At 46.3% G+C, this 22788-nt stretch overlaps 1 protein-coding gene across 1 annotated transcript in view; it reads right to left on the reverse strand.

Moving 5' to 3' along the window:
* Positions 1 to 22788, reverse strand: part of SECISBP2 (SECIS binding protein 2) — a 405025-nt gene that overhangs the window by 273247 nt on the left and 108990 nt on the right. Inside the window, exon 4 of the mRNA XM_086961140.1 lies at positions 16410 to 16517. Within this exon, the coding sequence (XP_086817266.1) occupies positions 16410 to 16517 (108 nt within the window). The remainder of the gene's footprint in view (positions 1 to 16409; positions 16518 to 22788) is intronic.

Genomic DNA, 22788 nt, shown 5'->3' on the forward strand with positions numbered 1-22788 from the left:
GCCTTTGGGGACTTTTGCCAACTGCGTGGACTTGAGATTAATACAACAAAAAACAAGTTCATGTCCCTCAATCAGCACAAATCTTTTAAAGGTAGAATTTTTCTGAACAACACACCCCTAGAGCAGGTGGAGGCTTTTACCTACCTAGGTATTCTACTACAGAGAAACATGCATTGGAAACGTAACATGGACATGGCCACTTTAAAATTTCACCAGCTTGCAGGTGCCCTATTGTCTAAACACAAATCCTCTCTCACAAAGCCAATCACCCCAGCTTTGGAGATATACAACATGAAAGTGTTAAGTGCCACCCTGTATGGATCAGAGTTATGGGGTTTAACCAACCTGAGTCAACTAGCAAAAGCAGAGAATAAAACTTTACGTAGTTTAGTCGGTGTTCCCCAAAGCACCCTGACCGTTCCGCTTTTACTTGACTTAGGCAGGAAAAATGTTGTAGATATAGAGAGGTTACGCCCACTTTTGTACTGGAGGGAAATCTGGACCACCCCTGAACTCACACACTATGTCCAGGCCCTGAAGGATGTGATCTCGGTAGATCGTTTTCACAAAATCCATTGGCTTAAAGAGCTCAGGAAGCTTTTGATAAAGCTAGATCTAACCCCTTTATGGGATTAACCGGACACATCAACCTTCCCCTCAAAAGAACAATTGAAAGTCATATACTGGGAAATGGCCCTGACTTTATCCCATAGAGCCTGCATGAACAGTAATTTAACTGGCCGTTTTCTAAACTACAAATCACATCCTTTTTGTGAAGCTTATTGGGATATTATCGAGAGCCCACTAGATCTTAAACTGTTTTTTCAGTTTACGGTAGGATCATTTTTCAGTTAAAGCTTTTACCTACATATGTGCGCATTCCCCTGATGACAAATGTCATAAGTGTTTAGACATGGTTGAGACAACAGCCCACCTATTCTTTGTATGCCCCCTCTATGTTGGGCCACAACGTAAATGGCTGAAACCCACTTGCTTAAACCTGGGCACCCGGCGGCACATAGATGCCTTAAGGATATTAGAATCAGACTGTACCCCTTGCATAGTTGTTGCTGTAGCCAAATTTTTAAGGTGGGCCTGGATTATCCGTACACGTTCTTTACTGTCACCCGCTGCTTGCTAGTACGATGAATGATGCTATTAATGCTGTTTTTTTAGTATGAATAATTTTTATTGGATCGTATATGAATTTTAACTTGATTTTTAATCGACAGTAATCATTGGAATTTATTAATGTGGAGAAGTGTGGCTCAATGATTAGAGCGGCAGACCCTGATGCAGAGGTCTAGCCCGGGACCAGGGTTCAATTCCCCGCCTCGGCGGGTCTTGGGCTCAAAATCCCACGGACCTGATAATTCTTGCCTCGGTGCCTATTCCAATCATGGAGTCCCACTCTGCAACTCTGGGCAATAGCTTGCTTAATCTCCACAACGGCCCCCACAACGCTAAGGATGCCTGGCCTCCACCTTGGGGGTGCCCAGGACTGGACGTCTCACAGGGAAAGCCAGGATGGGTTCCTCATCGGTATTCGTACAAGCGCCTTGAGACCCTTGTGGGTGAGTAGTGCGCTATACAAGTATCAATTTACTTTTTTACATTTGATAACTTTTTATCTTGTGTATGGTTATGTACTATTTATTCTGTCTTGTGATATATGAAGTGTGCGTGCTTTTATGACATACTGTCGAATAAAGCTTTTTGAAACAGATTGTTCATCTCATTCTTTTTTTGCTTTCTATGTTGCCCTTAAAATCCCAATTTACTATTTTAAACAACTTGACTCTCTTTGTATTAAATTCCTGTGTATTGCCTTATCTAAATTAATTAAACCAAAAATTGATGGGGTGTTCGATTCCCTAATTTTAAATTATATCAAACTGCTTTTTTAGTAAGACAATTTTATGCTCTAAATAAGCAGTATCAAGACACCCCGATGCTTAGGTGGATTACTTTTGAGCGCTCTCTACTACAAGAATTCTCTTTTTTCGACATTTGCCCTATGTCAAATTGTACCTTCATTTCTCAATACCCGATTTAAAAATATTCCCAACATTTGATACATTTACTATTTACAGAAGATACTAACTTTCAGCAATCATTTCCTCCTCTTCCATTTGGTACATTAAATTGATTAAATTTCGATAAAAATCATTCTACTTCAAGCATTGGAAAGAAAATGGTATTTTTTATCTTCATCAATTAGTATCCCATAATTCTGTCATATCCTTCGAAACATTACAAGAAAGTTATAATTTACCTCTATCCTATTTTCCCCAATACTCACAAATATCAAATGATCTACAGTCATTCTTGTTATCCAAAAATGTCCCTGATGACTACATTCCATTCATATCCCTGACCCCTTTGAACACAATCCTCCCTGACTCTACTCCCAAAGCCTCGGTCATATATAAGCTTCTGTCTACTCCTATATCTGATAGACCAAAATCCTCCAAAGAATTAGCTTGGGAACAAGACCTCTCAATATCCCTTTCCACTCACAGATGGAATAAACTATGACACAACATTTTTACTACCTCAAGAGCCACTAACATTACTAAATTTCTAATTTTCCTCTACAACAGAGCGGTTTGCACCCTGGTTCATATTCATAAGATTAGTCCCTCTTCCTCACCCCTTTGATGGTCTTGTCTTTCCTCGGATGGCACACTGTTATACTTAATATATTATTGTCACAACATTTTTAGATTTTGGAAGTCCATTTGGTCTACGTCCTGTAAGATATTTCATTGTCATATCCCATTATCAATTCAAAATGTATTCCTTGGATCCTTGTCCGCTGACTTTTCTGACACCTCATCAAAGTTGAAACTGTTTGATCTTTTTATCTCTCTTGCATTTAAAGTTATTTTAACTTGTTGGAAAGATAACTCTAAAGAGTGTACTTTAATGTGGTGGAACCTTATCTGCAATGAACATAGAATCTCGACTCTCATTATTAACATTATCTCATAAAATCAAATCTGATTTATTTTGGATTCCATTTACAACTTTCCTATCTTCACACCCAGCTTTACCTTAACCACTACTTCTTCGCCTTCCCCTTCCCTCTCCTTTTCTCTCCTTTTTTTTGGTCTTTTAATTTCTTAATCTTAAATATGTATTCCTCCATCACCTGACTAGATATGTACCCTTTAGCTTCTCTTACTTATTTTATTCCATAAGATGGTTGCTTTACCCCATCTTTATTATTACCTTTGCTACTGATTTTTTACTATAATATTTCGTAATAATATATGTTTTTATTCTACTGTTCCATCTTATGCTTCATTGTAACTTTGGTACTTTACTGTTATACTAATAAAAAATATTTAAAAAAGAAAAAGACTATAAAAGTAAAGTTGCATATTAATGAAGATATCCGTCCTGTTGTTCAGAATCATTTACTACTTTCTTTTTTATTTACAAGAAGCTGTTCACAAAGACCTTGAATGGTACCTACAGCTTGACATCAAGGCCCTGTTTGTGTCAGTTTCCTCAACAGATGCTGTACTGGGAAGTATGGTCTAGCAGTAAACACTTTTCGGAGCAACACTGTGAGTGTATATAGAGAAAGAGAGAGAGAGATCTCACTGGAAAAAACAAAGGTTACAGGGACATTAAAAGTAGGCTCAGATTTCACACGTACAAAACCAGTGAAATTCAGCAGTTCTAGTTACCTGACCTAACTATAGCTTACACCCCCCCAATGCACTGCTTATGAACTCACATATTACAACACATACAAATATTGGTACAAGTGAAATATGAGTCTAACTATAACGTCCCTGTAACCTTTGTTTTTTTCAGTGACTTTTTAAGGTTTTCTTTAATCCATTTCCTAACTGTAACCACTAACCTTTGACACAGTGTGTATGAGTGAGTGCATGTCTCAGTGGGTGTATGAGTGTCTGAGTATGCTTGTAAGTGAGTGTAAGAGAGAATGAGTGGGGCTGTAAGTTGGTATATGACAGTCTGTGAAGAGATGTGTGAGTCTCTGATAGGGGTGGGTGGTAAACTGCGCTCCGCCGGCAGAGTCTGCAGAGTTTTGCCACACCGCCCTCCGCTTGGAATGCAGATTTTGGCAAAAAGTACACCAACTGCCGGCAGAGTGTAGTTTACTGGCGCCTTCACCCCTAGACTTCATCCACCAACCAATAGTGCGCCAGAAGGCCCCTTTGCAGTGTGGTTGAAAAAGGGGGCGGTGTCTCTGACGAGGTCTTAGCAATCCCATTATGGGGGACTTACTTGTGGTATAAATAGGGGTTTTGGGCCCCCAACAACCCATGGCAGGCAAGTGGACTTCATTCCTCCAACCAGTAGTGCACCAGGAGGTCCCTTTGCAGAGTAGTTGAGAAAGAGGGCGGTCCTTTAATGAGGTCTAAGCGATCCCGCTGAGGGGGACTTACTTATGAGTGTTATTTAACCCCAGAAGGTAGTGGTCCCTGGGGCTCGTGGGGGAGGGTAAGGAGGTCCGCGTGGCCCCCCATTAATCTTTCTGTAGCCCCGGGGAGGTGGTGGTCCAGAGAGGTAGTGGTAGAGAAGCACAGGAGCCTATGCTTCTTTCTTTAAAAACATTTCAGAGGGAGCTGCAGATCCAGCACGACTCCTGCCAAGAAAAAAATAGCTATTTTGCCCCAGGCCACCCAAGAGGCCTTTCATGAAGATTCGTCAAAAGGCGCCAAAAATATACGCAAAATTGCTTTTCCTATGAAAACTAGTTCCTAACTATAATTACCTACTGGCGATGCCATGAGATTAATACAATATACACACACATACTGATTTGTAAAAAATTCGAATTTTTTATTTAACAGAGGGGAAAATGTAGTGTCCTACGAGTTTTAGGAAGGAACCCTTTTGACTCCTACTAGCCCCTGTTGAGCTGTGACGTAGGTATCAAAGCACAATGCAATGAAAGGCAGAAGAATAAAGATGTGTAATACTAAGCTCTGTGTGTGGCATAGTCAATGGCCGGTAGCCCAGGCTGGAGAGGACGCTATAGGGACCACGTGGATAGACACAGTAATGCTGCAAACAGGTGTGTATAAAGGGGGGGACATACTATGCTGGACATACGGAAATAGTACTGGGCTACACCATTAATGTTTATTAATGTTTGGAATGGACATATGGAGCGCTAAATGACCCTATGGATGATCTTTGAGTATGGAGCAGTGGTGAACATACCAGTGCACTCTACCGTGGTAGAACTCATAATAATACCTGGCTGGTCCACACACGGTTTAGAAATTCCGGCGGCCCCAGGGCTGTCTGGGGTGAGGAGGAACTTTGCCCACATGCTGAGGTTGGAAGCGATGTCCACTCATCTCGCATTAGCGCTGGGGGGGTGAGCCACGGCAATGGTCTGGTGCTGAAGTGTCGGGGCTCTGTTTGGACCCGGAGGAGAGGTAAGTAGGAGAACTGCATGAGGGTCCGTTGTGGGGTTCAGTGCTGCTACACGGAAAAGCTTGACCTTCGATTGGGAAACCTTGCCCCGGATAATGAAAGGCAGCACCAGGTCTTCTACCCGGGATGACAGGCGCAGGGTGCCCAAAGGGGAGAGGGACTCTGTCCAGTTGGGATGTGCGGGCGGAGAACGAAAGCAAGCAATCCTCAAGAACACGGATAATCCGTCTGTGCTGAGGTTTCCGGCACCGGGCCCCTAGACTGCCTCTGCAACCCCATCCTCATATGTCAGGGAGCAATAATCAATGCAGATCTGAGAGGTGTGATTCTTCATGTGGTGACAGTGGCATGGTACTGCCTCACACACTGGCTGGTGGCAGAATTGGGGCTGCCGGGTGGTAGCTACCTTCCGTGGACTCTGGCAATCTCACTGAATTAGATATGGGACACTCTCAGCTGCCTTTCCTCCTTGGTGTGCCTGGTGGAAACAAACTTTGAAAAGCGGACATTACTCCGCAATACATTCACAACACGTTGTTACAACGAGGACCGGGTTGTTACAACGCAGTGCGATTACAACGCAAGTTGTTACAACAACTTGCTCTAGATGGCGCTCTAGACTGAGGAATAGTATGATTTACTATTCAAACACCTTCCTCACTGTTGCACACGCTGGAGTTACAATAGTAAATCATACTATTCCTAAGTCCAGCACGCCATCTAGAACAAGTCGCTGTAACAACTTGTGTTGTAATGGTACTGCGTTGTAACAACACGGTTGTTGTAACAACCGTGTTATGAAGGCACACGATGTAATGACTCGCGTAGTAAAGAGTCATATTTGTGCCTGGCAACGCTGTCCCCGCGTGGAGCCCACTGCCTGTTTGGGGGACCCAGGGGGGGGCTTCTTCTGCTGACCTGACTAAAGAGCATAGCGTGGGCGCACTCTCTCTCTTTCATCTACATTATGGGGTAGGACAGGTCCCAGAGACAGCAGCAGGGAAATACTATCATCCAATATACTACTTCTAGTCAGGCACTCAGACTCAGGACTTGAGTAGTACTGCCAACCCCTCCCTAGAGTGTCATGAGGAACCCTCACATGCTGCCCTTTTAGAGGTAAAACAGGGCTCAAGAGCATCTCTGGAGGGCCAACTAGCTGGGGTGTATATCGAGGTGAATCTGTTGAGGGCAGATCTCCTCGAGGTGGTGGACAAATTGGAGAATGCTGAAACCAACATCACTACTTTACAGACCGAGGTATGGCAACTTAAACAACAGGATTCTCAGTTGCGGGTTGTCTCCCAACACCCTGGTACACCGAGTCGAGGATACAGAGGGGCGCACACGAAGGAACAAAATGCACCTGCTGGGCTTCCCAGAGAGGGTAGAGGGCTGGTCCGTTTAGGGATTCCTTGACCATTGGGTAAGGAAACCCGTATGTATCAAAGACAGGTCTGATTTCTTTTGTTAGCGAAAGCCCTGCATTGTAAAAGGTTTTGCAGATTAAAAAATGCGGGGTAATGGACTGCGTTGTAACGCAGTCATTGTAAAGGATATTTACAGACGGCGGAACATCAGATGCTCCCTTTCAACTCAATACAAAAAGAACAATTGATGGACAGAATGCAGAACAATGTCATACATTCACCCCAGTACAGATATCTGGGCCTTATTCCATAGTTTTTTTGCTCCCCATGCCATTCCAGTTTGGACCCACCACACGCAAATCAGTCTGAACCCTGCGCACAATGGGAACAGTCAAGCACGAATTGCCAGACCAGGTCCTCCCTGGACTGGAAACAAGCATCCTAGAACCAGTTTCGGGGTTTCACCCCTCATCAGCCAGGATAGCTTCACTCAAGTGTCATGGAGAACACGAGATCCAGACTGGGCATACCCATCCCACTCGGGGTGACAAATGCAAAAAGAACAATTGATGGACAGAATGCAGAACAATGTCATACATTCACCCCAATACAGAGATCTGGGCCTCAATCCATCTTTTCTTTTTACTCCCCATGCCATTCCAGTTTGGAACCAGCCATATGCAAATCAGTTTTGACCCTGCACGAAATGGGAACTCAATGGCATTGTCCATGACACTATGGGCCATATGTATCATTCAAAATTGCGATCGCAAACTCCGAAATTCTTGGAATTTCCGCGTTTGCGATCGCAATGTAGCTAAGTGGGATGTATGAATGGAAAACAGCCTCGCAAAATAAGGAATCGCAAATTTGAGATTCTCTATTTTGCAATTGCATTTAAGGAATCGCAAATTGCGATTCCTTAAATGCAATGTAAGAGGCCCAGAAAAAGTGCCATTTGGCCATAACGAATCGCAAATTACCACCAACTTCAAGTTGGTGGTAATTAGCGATTTCTTTGAAAAATTCACTTTTTTGAAGAGCCATAGGGTGCACATGCTATGTTATAAAGAGCTTGTAGCGCACACAAATACTCTGGAGTGTCCTGGCGCAGAAATGAACTGGGGTGAAGCGAGCAGGAGCCATTAACCGAATTGACTGAACAGATATGTCTTTAAGCGTTTTTTAAAAAGGCTAAAGTCTTGCATGAGCTGAAGATCCAAGGGGAGCGCATTCCAGGCCCTTGCAGTTTTGACAGAAAAAGACTCGCCCCCCAAACGTGATCTGCGGAAACGTGGGATAACCATCCGCCATAGGGAAGCAGACCGCAGAGATCGATTAGGCACATAGAGAGTAAAGCGCTTCCTAAGATACGCAGGGCCCTGTGTGAGAAGATAAGGGCCTTAAATTGTACTCGCTGTGCCACCGTCAGCAAGTGCAGATCCCGCAAATGCTGCCGCATGCTAGACCTCCTAGAGATGTTAAACAGGAGTCTAGCAGCTGCATTTTGTATAATTTGCAGTTTTTTCTGCAAATACCCCGGAATGCCAATTAACAAGGAATTGGCGTAATCGAGGTGGGAGAGAATCAAAGCACAGGCAACAGTCTCTTTGGCCTCTCTGGGGAGCAAAGAAAAAAACCTTCTCAGGGCCAAGAGGGTGGCAAAGCAGACATCAATAAGTTTCTTTACATGATCATCAAACCGAAGATCCTCACTGAACCATACCCCTAGGTTTTTTGCTAGGTCACCCTCGGAATTAGGGCAAGGAAAATCTGGCGGCCACAGGGATTGTCGGAAGGCCCAAGGAAACTGGCCGTACAAGAGGACCTCCGACTTGTCCTCATTGCACTTTAAATGGGCTTGCGCAAGCCAGCGGAATACAGACGCTAGGAACGTCTGGGTGATGTTGTGTTCAGATTCGAGCCCTTCCAGGTAAATAACAACTGGGTGTTGTCCGCATACGCTATAATTTTAGCACCTAACTCCTCTGCCAGATAAATCAAAGAGGTCAAATAAATGTTAAAAAGCAGAGGGCTCAATGTGGATCCCTGGGGGACCCCCGTCAAGAGTTTCCTGACCGAGGATGAAAAAGGAGCCATACAGACATGCTGCGTGCGACCATCCAGAAAAGAGTGAACCCACTCCCATGCAAGACCGCCAATGCCAATGGACGATAGCCGGGCCAAGAGCAGGTGGTGAGGCACCGTATCGAAGGCGGCAGAGAGGTCTAGTAAAATCAAGGCCGCCCTACCGCCCCCGTCCAGGCACTCCTTGATGGCTTCCGACATCTCCACCAGCGCAGTCTCTGTGCTATAGGCCGCTCTAAACCCCAACTGAGCTGGGTGTAGAACACCCGTAGACTCAACGAAGGTCTCAAGCTGCCTGAAAACCACCTTCTCACGAACCTTGGTCAAAGCTGGAAGGAGAGAAATAGGCCGATAATAAGCTGGAACCAAAGGGTCCAGCGAAGGTTTCTTGAGAAGGGGTAACAGTTTAGCCTGTTTCCAATGCAAGGGAACCGTGGCAGTCTGCAGGGAGCAATTGACAATCGCCACTACTTCAGGGCAAACCACCTCGGCCACCCCAGCTAACACTCGGGCCGGACAGGGATCACTGGGCGAACCTGACTTGAGAGACCTCAAGATGGCCAAGATGTTGGACTCCACAGTCAGTAAAAATAGTGTAAGTCGAGGGGCAAGGACACTGGGAATAGGGAAAGACACCACAGAAGAAATCCCTAGATCACTGGCATGTAAATCTACGCTGTGCTGAATCCTTGCTATCTTATCGACAGAAAAGGAGGACAGCTCCTCACACCACTGTTGGGAGGCAGGGAGAGACCTTTGCTCCGCAAAGGCGATAAAAATCTGTTTTTACTAGCCAGCGCAATCCTCCCACCATAGCAGTCACTCTTAGCTTTCCTAATAGCCGAATAGTACTCCCTCTGAGCTGTACAGAGAGTCGACTTGGCGGCGGTACAGTAGTTCAGACGCCAGCAGCGCTCCAGTTTTTTACACCCCAGTTTCAGAGCCTTGAGAGTATTCGAAAACCAAGGCTTCGAGGGTGAAGAGCGCTGTTTACTACAGCGGGCTTGTTTGGAGCAGGAGCTAACCCCGGCCAATCCAGCCATCAAAGCGGTCAACCGCCCCTTCAAGATCGTAAGTGGAACCAGGGCGTGCCAAAAGCAGTGCCTCCGAAAAGGCCGGTAGATTGATCTTCCCGGGGTGCAGATCGAATGGCAAAGCAGGGCTACGCGAAGACCTTCCCATGGGCCAGGAGAACCTAATCAAAATATGGTCAGACCAAGACACAGGTACCTCTAGAGCAAAATTAGTACACACCAAATCAATAGGATGACCACCCACATGTGATGGCCTCTTAACCCATTGATTCAATTGGGCCATGTGCAGTGAATCCAAGAGAGCCACAGAGTCCGGTGCATTGGGAGCGTCCAGGTGGATATTAAAATCCCCTATAAGTAAAAACTTAGAATAGCGAAGGGCCCGGGGGGTGATGACATCATCAAGCGTTTTTAAAAAGGCTAAAGAGGGACCGGGCGGGCCGTAGACCAACGTAACTCCCAACGTAAAATGAGGGGAAAGGGTAAAAGTGAGATCCCCTCTGCCCTTTGGGCATGTATGTCTGCCACATGTGCACACATGCACATTTGAGGGATGCAACAGGGTGTCCTACTAAAAACCCTGGCATCCTTGAAATTGCATTCTCAATTTGCGATTCTCTAATTGAGAATCGCAAATAGAGACGGTCTTCCCATTCATTCCTATGGGCCTCTAGGCACATAGGAATGAATGGGGAGGTATTCCTTAATTGTGAATCGCAATTTGCAATTAAGGAATATGTAGGATTCGCAAAATTATTTGAAAATCCTACATACATAACGTTTTGCTATTCTCAAATACCGATTCGCTAAAAATTGCTATTTGAGAATTGCAAAACCAGAGTTTCATACATATGGCCCTATATTGCCCTGAGGTATATATGTGTTCTCCCTGATTGCAGTGGGGTTGCCTAGCCGCCTGTTTTTTTATTTTGTAATGGGAGTCTGGATTAGAGAGTGGCTTTTCCTGGTCCGAAGGGGGGTGTGAGCATCATCAAAGTCTCTGACGAATCCTTTGTCCGAATGTTGACCCACTACAGCAGCTATTGATTCTTTTCCAGCATCTAGCTCACACTTAGGTTGGGCCTGAGTGTTATACAGGGTTGTCTGCAGGCCCGTAGCGCCTGTGTTCTGCATGGAATGTTGTTTAATATCTGGTGCATCTCTGGTGTGCATCTGTGGGTGCGAATCTGTCGCTGCAGCAGAGAGGGTGGGGTTTATTGGGTTATGTTGGTTCTGGGAGGGTGGGGTAGCGATGCTGTCTACCGATCTTTATGGGCTTGTATGCACTTAGGTTTGCTCTTACTTGTCCAGGGTGGGGGTGGGGTCTGTAGATTTCAGGCTTTGTTCTGCGTTTAAATGGTTTGGTTGGTCTCCCAGGGGGTGCTCCTTCGGGTTGCACCAGGGGTTCCCGTCTACCTTGCCTATATGGAGGGGAACATGGAGGGTCGTTATGCAGCTGAACCAGGGCAGACGTAATAGGGAGACGGTGATCACCTTTCACCTGGAGATGTGAAACGTTACTTCACTGGTGTTAGACTCATGGGTTCTGTGGGCAGGGTACTTCAACTGCATAACAGATGGTATCATAGACAGACACCCCACATGACAGAACACCAAACATACAATGACTGCCACCCTTTGGGAGGCCACTGATCACTTGGGACTTTACAATATTTGGAGGGCTTTCCACCCCTCGTCTAAAGAATGCACCTGATATTCCCTGACGCATGATACCTATTGCAGACTTGACCGTATTTTGTTAACTGCCTCCCTGGGGTCCAGCGTTCATGAGGGGCCACTTCTCTCCTGATACTTGTCAGATTATGCCCCTAGTTACTGCGAAATCGAAGGGGTAGGGGAGGACCGTGGTGGCACTGTCGCAGTTGACCTGGAGGCTCTCTCCGGAATGCCTACAGGATCCCAACGGTAGGGAGGTTCTGGCTTGTGCACTAATGCATTTCTTTGAGCTAAACTGGTCAACTGAGTGGATAACTATGAAAGCTGTGATCCGGGGATGTTGTATAGGTCTTTCTTGTGGGATCAGGCGATCCCTGCAATCCGAATTTCTACACAGGGAGTAATTAGCACTGGCTTGGGGGAGAGGTGGCAGGAGGAATTATTAGCTCAGCGATTGGTTGCCAAGGTGCGGGATAGGCTCAAGAAGTACATGCTAAAATCATATCACCAGCTTCTGCATAGGGAAGGAGACAGCTCCAGGTGGCTTCTGGCCTGTATTTTTCGGCAGGAGACGCCTCACCCATCCATTCTTCACCTTTTGTCCCCTCAGAGCAGGGAGGTTTTACATGCAGAGGGGCATAGTGAATGCCTTTAAATGCCGTTTGGAGGAGGTGTATCATAACCCTGGCCCATTCGAAGGGGTGCACATTGCTGCCTTTGCCTTTCTGGCATCCATACTGCTTCAAGGGCCATGTGAAGTAGCTGCACATGAATTGGATGCTGACTTTACCTAGGAGGAAATCCATACAGCCTTAGGCCAACTCCCTGGAGGGAAGGTTCTGGGCAGAATTGGCTTTCGCACCAAGTTTTAACAGACCTTCGCCCCCATTCTTACTCAATGCTTCCTGGAGGCTGGGAGGTCTGGGATGTTCCGTCCGTCTACGTGGGAAGCCTGCATCTCTATGATGATCAAGTCCGGCGCGAATCCATCTGCCTATAGTTCACTCACAATGATTTTTATGGACAATAAAGTAATTTGCAAAGAGCTTGCCAGAGGCCGGGGCTTACACAATTAATCCACGATGACCAATGCAGTTTCATACCCGGTCATAGTACCTCTATGAACCTGCGGCATCTGATGAACGTCCTACATGAGGTAGAGGGTAGAGAAGAGGAATTAGCTGTGGTTTCCATTGACATAGCCAAAGCTTTAAACACAGTTAAATGGGGCAACCTTATGCAGGTGTTTGAGGCAATGGGGTTCAATACAACCTTTCGCTCCTGGGTACGCTTTTTGTATATTCGACCCAGGGCCAGCGTACAAGTGGGTAGGATATGCTCTGAAACACGGGAGGTGGGCAGAGGCACACACCAGGGCTGTTCTTTCTCAAGCCTCCTTGTTGCGCTCACACTGGAGTCGCTTGCAGTCCAGATCTGTCACAACAAGGTTGAGTGGGGGATTAAGGTAGGGAAGTTACTCACTTGGTATCCATGTACGCTGACGACAGGCTCTCCTTTCCTGCAACTCCTTAGTGATCTCTTCCCATCCTGTTGATACACTTAGCCACATTCGGACAGCTGTTGGACCTTTCAACTCAATCATAGGAAATCACTAGTGTTTCCTCTGGGATCCCTGGCCACTCGTGATCTGGCTGCTTTACCGCCTGTGCCCCTTCGCTGGGAGATGGATACATTCCGGTACCTGGGAGTGATGGCGGCCTACACACTGCAGAAGTGTATGGATAATAATTTAGGAAAGGTCACAGAGGGCCTCCACTCATCTGTGCAGCTTCGGATCTCACGCCCGCTTTCACTTATGGGTCAGGTGGTAGTCTCAAAGATGGTGTTCTTACGACAATGCCTATACATTACCCAGCATTCATTTGGTAATCTACCACAAGCTGGATTTTGAAGATTGCATTTCCTCCTAACCTCACTGATATGGGCTGGGGGGCTGGGGGATGGAGCAGGGTAGCCAGGATCTATATCTTTCAACCACTGGAGAAGTGGAGATTGGAGATACGCATTTTTTTTTTTTTAATATTTGTATTATATTTTTATAGATAAACAGCAAATCGGTGTGAATTTGCACTCAACACAATACTAACATTTGAGCAGAGAAAATGCAGCAACATTATCATAATGACCGATATCGCATACATGTACATTAACATAGGCCTCATCGGACAGGGGGAGTCCGCTAGGAATCATGAGGGAGAACCTGGACAATAGGGGTCCCTTCTACATCCATGATCAAGTACAGATCATAGTATTTTATCCAAGAACCCCAGAGGTGGTAACGTTTCCTCGGCACCCCCTACTTTATATATAACCTTTTCAGCTGCCATGTACAAATCCATTTCATTCTTCTACTCTCGAAGGGACGGGACCTCAGGAGCCCCCCCAATGTTTGGCTATCTCTCTCTTCTCTACCACCAGTCCCATATCACTGAAAAGGAGTTTGCACGCCGCACTTCTACATCTGTGGGTATACTCAGGAAAACATATTTAGACTCCACCGGGAACACCGCCCCCATTATCATTCCAAGTTCTGCCAGTGCTACACTCCAGTATTGCGATACACAATTTAAAACAATATTACCTGGCCTCACAAATCCAGCTTGCTGCCCACTGGCTAGTGGAGGAGGGCACTTCAGAGAAAATCGCTCTTAGGGGACACGGAGGGGCTGATCTTCCCTTCCTCAACTTCTGCTGTCGGAAGGGGGGGACGGGATGTAATATTGGTACCGTACCTTATACGGCACACTCCATCCCTGTGGGTGTGGACTGTCAGGGTGGTCCTGGGTAGAGCCCCCTTCACCAGGAATGTATCTTTTGGGACCTCCGGCTTTTAGAGTACTGAAGGATCTGTGTTTCTCTCTGCCTGGAGAGAGGGTGCCTGCGAGATGAGGGGGGACCTGTTCCCTAATGAAGAATGAATCACCTTTGAGGCGGCGCAGGAAAGCTTCCATGTAGGGCCAGGACAGTTCTTGCAGCATGCCCATATTGCAGCTATAGTCTGGGAAATAAGGCCTACATTCCCAGTGGCCCCTACTACATCGCTCACCTTCCGAGGCCTGTTGGAGTTGGGAGGGGGCGCCATCTGGTCTCCCGCTTGTATAGGACCAGGACAGTAGATCGTAAGCAGGTTCTTTTCCCTGCATGGGAACATTGGGAAAGTGACCTAAGGGTGCAACTTGGGGATACCCAACTGAAGAGAACGTGTGCATTGGTGAACACTATGTTGAGTAATGCAAGATTTAAGCGTATACATTTTCACTTTCAGCATCACACATATGTCACGCCAGTCCTGCTACATAAACTGAATCCTAGTAAGTCTGCTGGTTGCCACAGGTGCCAGGCACCCGTTGCCTCATTTTTGCATTTGGCTTGGGACTGCCCTGTGGTGAATGAGTATTGGCTGAGAGTGCTGGCACAGATGAGGACAGAGGTGTGGATTCCTGTGGACATGGACCCTGCTGTCTGTCTGATGGGTGACATCTGTAGGCAGAAAGGTCAGAAAACTGTGTTTCAATTCTTGCACTTGGTTTTACTACTGGCCAAACGATAGGTGGTAATTACATGGATGGGTCAGAGTGTGGTGCGGTGGGAGGGAAACCTGACAGAGTGGGCGGTGGCAGAGGAGATATGTCTGAAAATGTGAAGGCATGATGATATGGCTGAGGAGGACCTGGAGGTGTGGGCGGGACTCGTGTCTGAATTCATGGACCCTGAGGGTGCTCGATCATGCTCCTCAATGGATGATGAGAGGTCTCTTACCACAAAAGAGGACTGACCTGGTAAGAAGTGATGATTCATGTCGAAGGTTCTGGGGCTAATCAGTTAATATCTATGATGGATATGCAAATGTGTGATTTGGGCGAGTTATTTCTATGATGAAGAATTGCTACTGCTGTAGGAGCCTACCTTATCTGTGACATGGGTTTTTTAATTGTTTGTTCTTGTTTGTACAAGTGAAAATATTAAAATAGGTCATTAAAAAAAAGGTCTATAGGTTGATTGATATGCCAGTAGAATTTGCCATTATTCAGATCTGGCAAGTTATTTCTGTGCCAAATTACGCAAATTTTTTCTGCAATTTAGCAATGATGGTAGCTGGGAGAGACACATTAAGACACAGGGGATGAAAAACAATACTAGACCTGGAGTCCTGGGCCAAACATAAGGATTGGTGGATGAGTGCCAAGAAATGGGTATACAAGGCACGTGGATCCACCAGAAAGTGCGAAAACATGTGGGACTCATGAAAAGAATCCAGAAATTTGTGGCAATTAGAGGAATGAAAGAGGAAAAGTGAGGAAGATATCCGACAGGCAGATTTCTTGTACAGGAGATCAGATAAACGGTGTAACGATCAAGAAAGCATTTGTACTGTAAGCCAAGAAAACTAACAATATGCTGTTTTTACTAAATGGATAAAAAGTATTTTTCCCTTTGTGTTACTAAAACAATAAAAATGTGTCTTAAAAAGAAACATGCTTCATTTTTTAAAGGGTATTGGCATAACTTTCGCTAATGGGAAGATTTCAACTGTTCTACCAGCTCGTAAATACATAAATACTTTACATTTGGTTCTGTAAAACACGTTTTTGTTATATCATATTAAGACAGATTTACTTTAAAAAAATGGCAATAGTTCATAAAATGGAATATGTTACATTTACAATTAATCTACAGCCGTGGTACTGTATTATGAACTAGAAATGGTATGAAATACCATTTCTGTTTCATGCAAAAGGACATCTTAGTGTTCAGGTACACTATTCCACTGAACATGGGGCCCTTTTCTTACCTCGGAAGGTAGTTCTGTTATCCCACTGCTGGAGAAAGGCCTTGTTGTTCTGAACCTGCTTTCTCTGACAATGGTCGAAACTCCCAAATCAGGAAACTCTTCATCATCCTAAGAATCAAGAGAGAACAGATGAAGGGCTCTCAGAAATTTCTCAATTCAGCCAACACCTTAAAGAGTTGTACACAAAAGTGAAAAAATAAAACAGACTACTTGTATCCCAAACCTACCCCAGCCATACTGTCAGGCAACACATGTTGCTTTCTTCGTGTATGTACAAAGTCCTTCAATTACACAGTTCGAGTTAAATTGTCAATGTGGCCCACATCTTTTGAACAACTCCAGTTGAAAATGTGTAAAATAAAAAGCAATACCTGTATTCTTTTTTTAATGCAGCACACTAATGAATGCCTCATAATGCTAACAAAAAAGCACAACAAAAAATACCTTCCGTTCTACATATTTATAAAATAAATACCGAAATAAAAGTGGCCTAAGAAGTGTTCCCAACATTAAATGTGTCACTGTATAAGGCCAGTTATCTAGACATAGAATGCATAATTCTAGGCATAGTATACACACGAGGATCAAGAAGCACTGTAGTCACCAACGTGGTGAATCAACCCGCTTTTTCAGTAGTAAGGTCCAACACTTTGCAGAGCAGTGAAGTCCAATATGCTAACCCAGGACTAAACTGAAAACTTCATGGGAGGCTAGTGACTTAGCTAAAGTGAAAGCCATGACAAAATAGCAAATTGCTGTATTTGTTAAGACAATCCTGAAGTGAACACCAGGCACAATAAGGCAAAAGAATGTCTCAATCATTGAAAATATTCGACTTAAAACACATGAATGAATGAATGAATACCCTATTGTATAGCGCATGGCTACTTTCGAGCATCCCAGCGCTGTAAGACCAGAGGACATAGAAAGACACTATTAGAACAAGAGTGTCTTTAATCGCTTCCTAAAAGCAAGATGGTTAGACTCATGCCAGATGTTGTCTGGGAGTTTGTTCCATTCTTTGGCTGCGTGAACAGAAAGCCGACGGCCACCCATCCGAGCCAGCTTCACCCTGGGGGCTACCAGCAAGTTCCGCTGGTTGGATCTTAGAGATCTCACTGATTGATGGCGACGAAACAGGGGATCAAGAATGGACGGGCCAGCATTATGGATGGACTTATGCGCCAAGCACAGGGTTTTAAATATAATCCTTCCCTGGATGGGTAGCCAATGGAGAAATTGAAGTGCGGCCTTAGCTGAGCATCTTTTGGGGACTTTCATGAGCAGCCGAGCTGCACAATTCTGTACAGATTGCAGAATTTTTATGGTGCCGACTGGGGCCCCCATATAGACGGCATTTGCATAATCCAGCCGCGACAAGATCAGCGACTGGACCAGCATTCGTCTAGCTTCAAATGGCAGGAGATCTAAAACTTTTTTTAAGACTCTCAGCAGTCCATAGCAGGTCGCGGCCACCGTCTTAGCCTGGTAATGAAATCCTAGCGAGGAGTCTAACCAGATCCCCAGGCTTTTTATTTGGGTCTTAGGTACCGGAGGAGGTCCTAGGCAGTACGGCCACCAAGGGTCCAGGTTAATTGGGGCTTTGTAGCCCAGAAGCATAATGTCCGTTTTGGCCCCATTTAACTTTAAAAAGGAGGAGGTCATCCATTCCAGGACTTTGGTGAGACACGGGGTCAGATTATTGATCCCCTGATCTAAAGCATCGTCCCTCACCAAAGAAACAACCAGCTGCGTGTCATCGGCGTAGGTAACAAGTTGGATTCCCCAGGGAAGAACCACCTCAGCCAAAGGTCTCATGTAAATATTAAACAAGGTAGGGCTGAGGGATGATCCCTGGGGAACGCTATGATTCAATTGCAGCTGGCTGGATGACACCTCTCCCTCAAAGACGGAGAAGCTTCTGTCTGATAGAAAAGAATGGAGCCATTTGATGGCCAGTCCGGAGACCCCTGTGAGATGCAGCCGGTGCAACAAGAGAGAGTGGTTCACAGTATCGAAGGCTGCGCTGAGGTCCAATAGGACCACCGCAGCACAGCCTCCTGCATCCACGATACCCCTAACTGCCTCCAATACCGCCACCAGAGCTGTCTCTGTTCCTTGTTTTGCTCTGAACCCTGTCTGGGTGGAGTGTAATCCATCAGTAGATTCAATAAAGGAAGAAAGAGCTTGGTTCACATGTTTTTCAGCTATTTTGCTGATGGCTGGTAATAATGAAATAGGCCTATAATTGGCCAGGTCTTCAGGGTCCAAGCTGGGTTTTTTCAGCAGGGCTCTGACCTTAGCCTTCTTCCAGTTGGGGGGCACTACACCCGAGGCCAGGGACGCGTTAATGACCTGCATCATCACTGGGCATACTGTCCCTGATACCTGTTTAAGGACTGCCGGGGGAGCAGCATCTAACGGGGAGCCCGATTTAAGATTGCCAAGGAGACTATCCACTCCAGCCAGATCCAATGGCGGGAAGACTTTGAGACCTCCAGATGGATTTGGGTCTGCTTCCATGGCCCCCTCTTTTCCACTCTCCCTATTGTCTGGAGTATATGCCACTGGCGTAAAGCTGGAATAGATGTTGGACACCTTGGACGCGAAAAAGACAGCTAACTCCTCGCAGTGTTTCTGTGGGTTCAGAGCAGGCCTAATAGTCCTGGGGGTGGTAACCAGAGATTGAAAGATTTAAAAAAATTCTCTGGGGGCGTTAGCTGCTTCCGCAATTTTACTCTGATAGTATGCGGCTTGTGCGGTTTTTAGTAATTTTTTGTACGATCTCAGGGATGACCTATATTCGTTTTTCGCAGCAGCTGCATAGTTCTTTCTCCACTTCCTTTCCGCACGTTTACATAGTTGTTTATGCTCCTTAAGTTCCCCAGAGTACCATGGTTGTTTATTGGGACCCTCTCTATGCTGTAGCTCTTTTTTTGGCAGGATGGGGTCTAGAGTGGAATTAATCCACTGGTCAAAGGCTTCATTACCTACAACCGGGTCCTCGTGGGGGACGGGCGGGCAAATCTTCAGGGCTGCCTCCCAGTTTTCAGCTGGTAATCTAGACCATACTCGACTAACTTTCTTTAAAATGGAAGCCCTGTGGGTCTGTGTTACTGGGGACCACATAAAGCAGAGTAGTGCATGGTCTGACCATGGTACGAAACTAGGCTGACCGCACACAATATTTCCAAGGTTAGTGAAGAAGTGGTCTAGTAGGTGCCCACCTATATGAGTGGGGCTGGCCACGATTTGTTCCAAGTGCACCACTCTCAGGGTATCCAACAGACATTGCGATGACACAGCACCGACTTCATCCAGGTGAATATTAAGGTCGCCCAAGATGGAAAAATTAGGGGCACTGCTGATGGAAAGAGAGATCTTATCTAGAAGGTTGTTACAAAAATCATGATAATCGTCTGTGGGTCTGTAAACCAGGATCCCTGAAAAGGTGCAAGTGGGCGAAAAGGATATAGAGAAACCAAGACTCTCACACTCCATAAGTGGACTCTCCGAGGTTCTACACCTAAAATTGTTCTTATGAATAATCGCCACACCTCCTCCTCGTCCCGACAGGCGATCCTGTCTAGCAATGGAGTAGTTAGATGGTAGCACCTGCACTATGTGGGGGTCTGAAACATCAGTCAGCCAAGTCTCAGTTAAAAAAAGTACGTCGAAATCTCGTTCCTCTAGGAGCAAGTGGATTTCTGTTGCATGCCTCGGAAGAGATCGACAATTAATCAAGGCAAATGAAAAGCTATCTGTATTGCCGCTCCTGGGTTTTAGAGGCTTGCAATAGGGACAAAGAACCGCAACCACCTCTGGAAGTGTCTCCATAGGGCAGATACCCCTAGCCCTTCCTCTGAATGCCCTTAGCATTTCTCCACTGTAACAGATGCTGTTGTGAGGTACAGGATCCATGAATCTAGCCCCTAGCCACGTCCTAGCCCGTCCTGGCACGGACGGGCACAGACGGGCTCTCCTTAGGCGCTCCTATGGCGCGGTACGGCGCGTCCGCAAACGCGTACGCTAGCGCGTAGAGAGACCGTTTCAATATATGCGCTTCAGCGCAGCGTGACCAGCCCTGCCTCGCAACAACTAGCGCGGCAACCTCGTCCTCCCTCAAGATGGCCGCTGTAGTGAATCGGCCCCTGTGGGTCCCGGGAACACAATGCCCAACTCGGCTCAATAGGAGCTGAGAAGTCCCTGAAATAGCAAGGCGCGAGGTAGGTCAATCACAGACACACTCGTGAAGGGGTCTGATGTCTGGTGCAAATTAACAATAAAAATGTGTAAAGTTTTAAAATTAAGGCAATACAATTTTAAAATTCAGCAACTCATAAACTGGCTCCCGGCTTCCGCCTCAGGAGCAATAATGTCCCTAGGTCTTCCATGGGGAGTCAGGCGATGGTTACATACCAGTATGAACTGGAGCTTTATTTTTAAGCTCTGGTCAAAACGTATCTGATAATTGCGTCCCGTGTAGACTGGGTGAATTTGAAAACCATTAACAAGTGGATTCACTCGTTCACCATGACCTCTCCTTAAATGGCTCTGAGATTACACGGTCATGACTGATGGTTCCCTAGGATACATGTCAACAGTGGGGTCTGATGAAGTTGGAAGTGGTGCAGGGTTAATAACTGTTCAGGTCTGTACTAGTCAACCATGTAGCCATCCTGAGGAGGGTTTGAGTTTGGGTGATAATCTACGTGGAAAAGGCTGGGTGCAAATACAGATACACAAATCTCAAATAAACCATCCCAAGGACAGCAGAGATAGACAAATCTTACTGGCTCAGTTTACAGAGATTTAACAGGATCAGAACGCAGACAGGTTACATCAATCTCAAATTATTAGACTTCATACAGCAGTAGTGATATCATAAAAACATTTATCAATATAGATGATGTTACACAAGTCAGATAACAAACAAAGTCTTAAGTGTTCCGAGATACCAAGGAACCCATTTTTGCAATGAGCCTCACAAACTCTGCATGAATTATTTCTAGAAAGTAAATTGTAAATATATTTCTTAAATGTAATCATTTAGACAAGTAAGCTCTGCACTGTTGCTCTGCACTATTGGAGGTCACAACCTGTTACGCCATCAGTGCTTTTTTTGAGGCCGCGCCTCACTAACGGAAACTGCGGCTGTTTCCCCGGACGTGTCGGCGGGCAGGTGTGGCGAGTGTGAGGAGGGCGGAGACTGACGGAGGCCGTGCAGTTGGGTTGCTGCGAGCGGTGCAGTCGCGGGCCGGGAGCCGGGAAGCAGCGCGGGCTTCCCGCCGATTGAGGTCCGGATCGGATCGGGACTCTGGCATGAGCGGTGGTGTGCCGGTAAGTCGGCTAATTGCGTGTGGGAGGGAGTGAGGGTGCGGAGAGGCGCCCCACCACTGTTGGCTGTGGTAGGGCAGGGCAGGACAACCGGCAGTAAGAACAGCCAACAAATGTAATACAAGCCCTCCCCCTCTGCCCTGAACGGCACGCCGTCGCGTAGAGCCACTACCTGCCTGCTGAGAGATCCCCAACCCTGTACAACCACCCAGGTACCTCCCGGGTCTCTCTTGTGTTGCTCCTGTGGCCGCCCAGCGAGCGAGCCTCCCCTGCATCGCCCTGTGTCGGTTTTCCTGCGCAACCTCACCTACCAGCCCGGCCCGTCGGCCGTGTGAGGTATCTGGCCGCTCTTTTCAGCTCTGGGGCTGCATCCACAGCCCCAGCCCCAGGAGGCAGCAAGGCTTGGAGCCCCGGATCAATCGGCCGAAATAAGCGTGCCTCCTCCACAACTGTTATCCCCATTACAGTGGTCAATGAAATCCAAAAAGTCTGCCCAACCCCTGGGAGTGTATATGTTTGGATCAACTTTCAACGACTCGATCTCGGCTTGGCCAGGGGATGTAAGCCCTAATCAAAACCCCCCAGCTATTTTTCAACCACAGTTGCAATCAGGACAGCAACTTTTATCCGCTGGAGCGGACAAGTAAGGAGTATGCCTGCTCCAGTCCTCCCCGCTGGACTTGCAACCCAACCCAAGTTCCTTCTTAGATCACAAACAGAGACCAGAGTCCCCTGCACTTACCTCCCAACAAGAGCACGCCCCGTCAAATGATCTTACAAAGGCTCCCCACTGCCAATCAACTCTTGCACAAATTCATGTGCAAAATCCCCATGTGCGCAATATTACTTTCCAAACGCCCCATTCTCCCAAGACATAAACACATTAAATCAGTACCTGGTCACGTCAAGTCCACAGCACATCGACAACGTCGTGTCAAGCCCTCAGCACACTGTATTTTCACCACCAGCAGCAAAAATATCATCCCCTCAAAAAACAGTCAAGAAAACCGATCCGAATGACCAACTTTTAGCGGATCTGTCA

This window comes from Lissotriton vulgaris, chromosome 3_1, assembly GCF_964263255.1.
Source record: "Lissotriton vulgaris chromosome 3_1, aLisVul1.2, whole genome shotgun sequence".
Taxonomy (NCBI): domain Eukaryota; kingdom Metazoa; phylum Chordata; class Amphibia; order Caudata; family Salamandridae; genus Lissotriton; species Lissotriton vulgaris.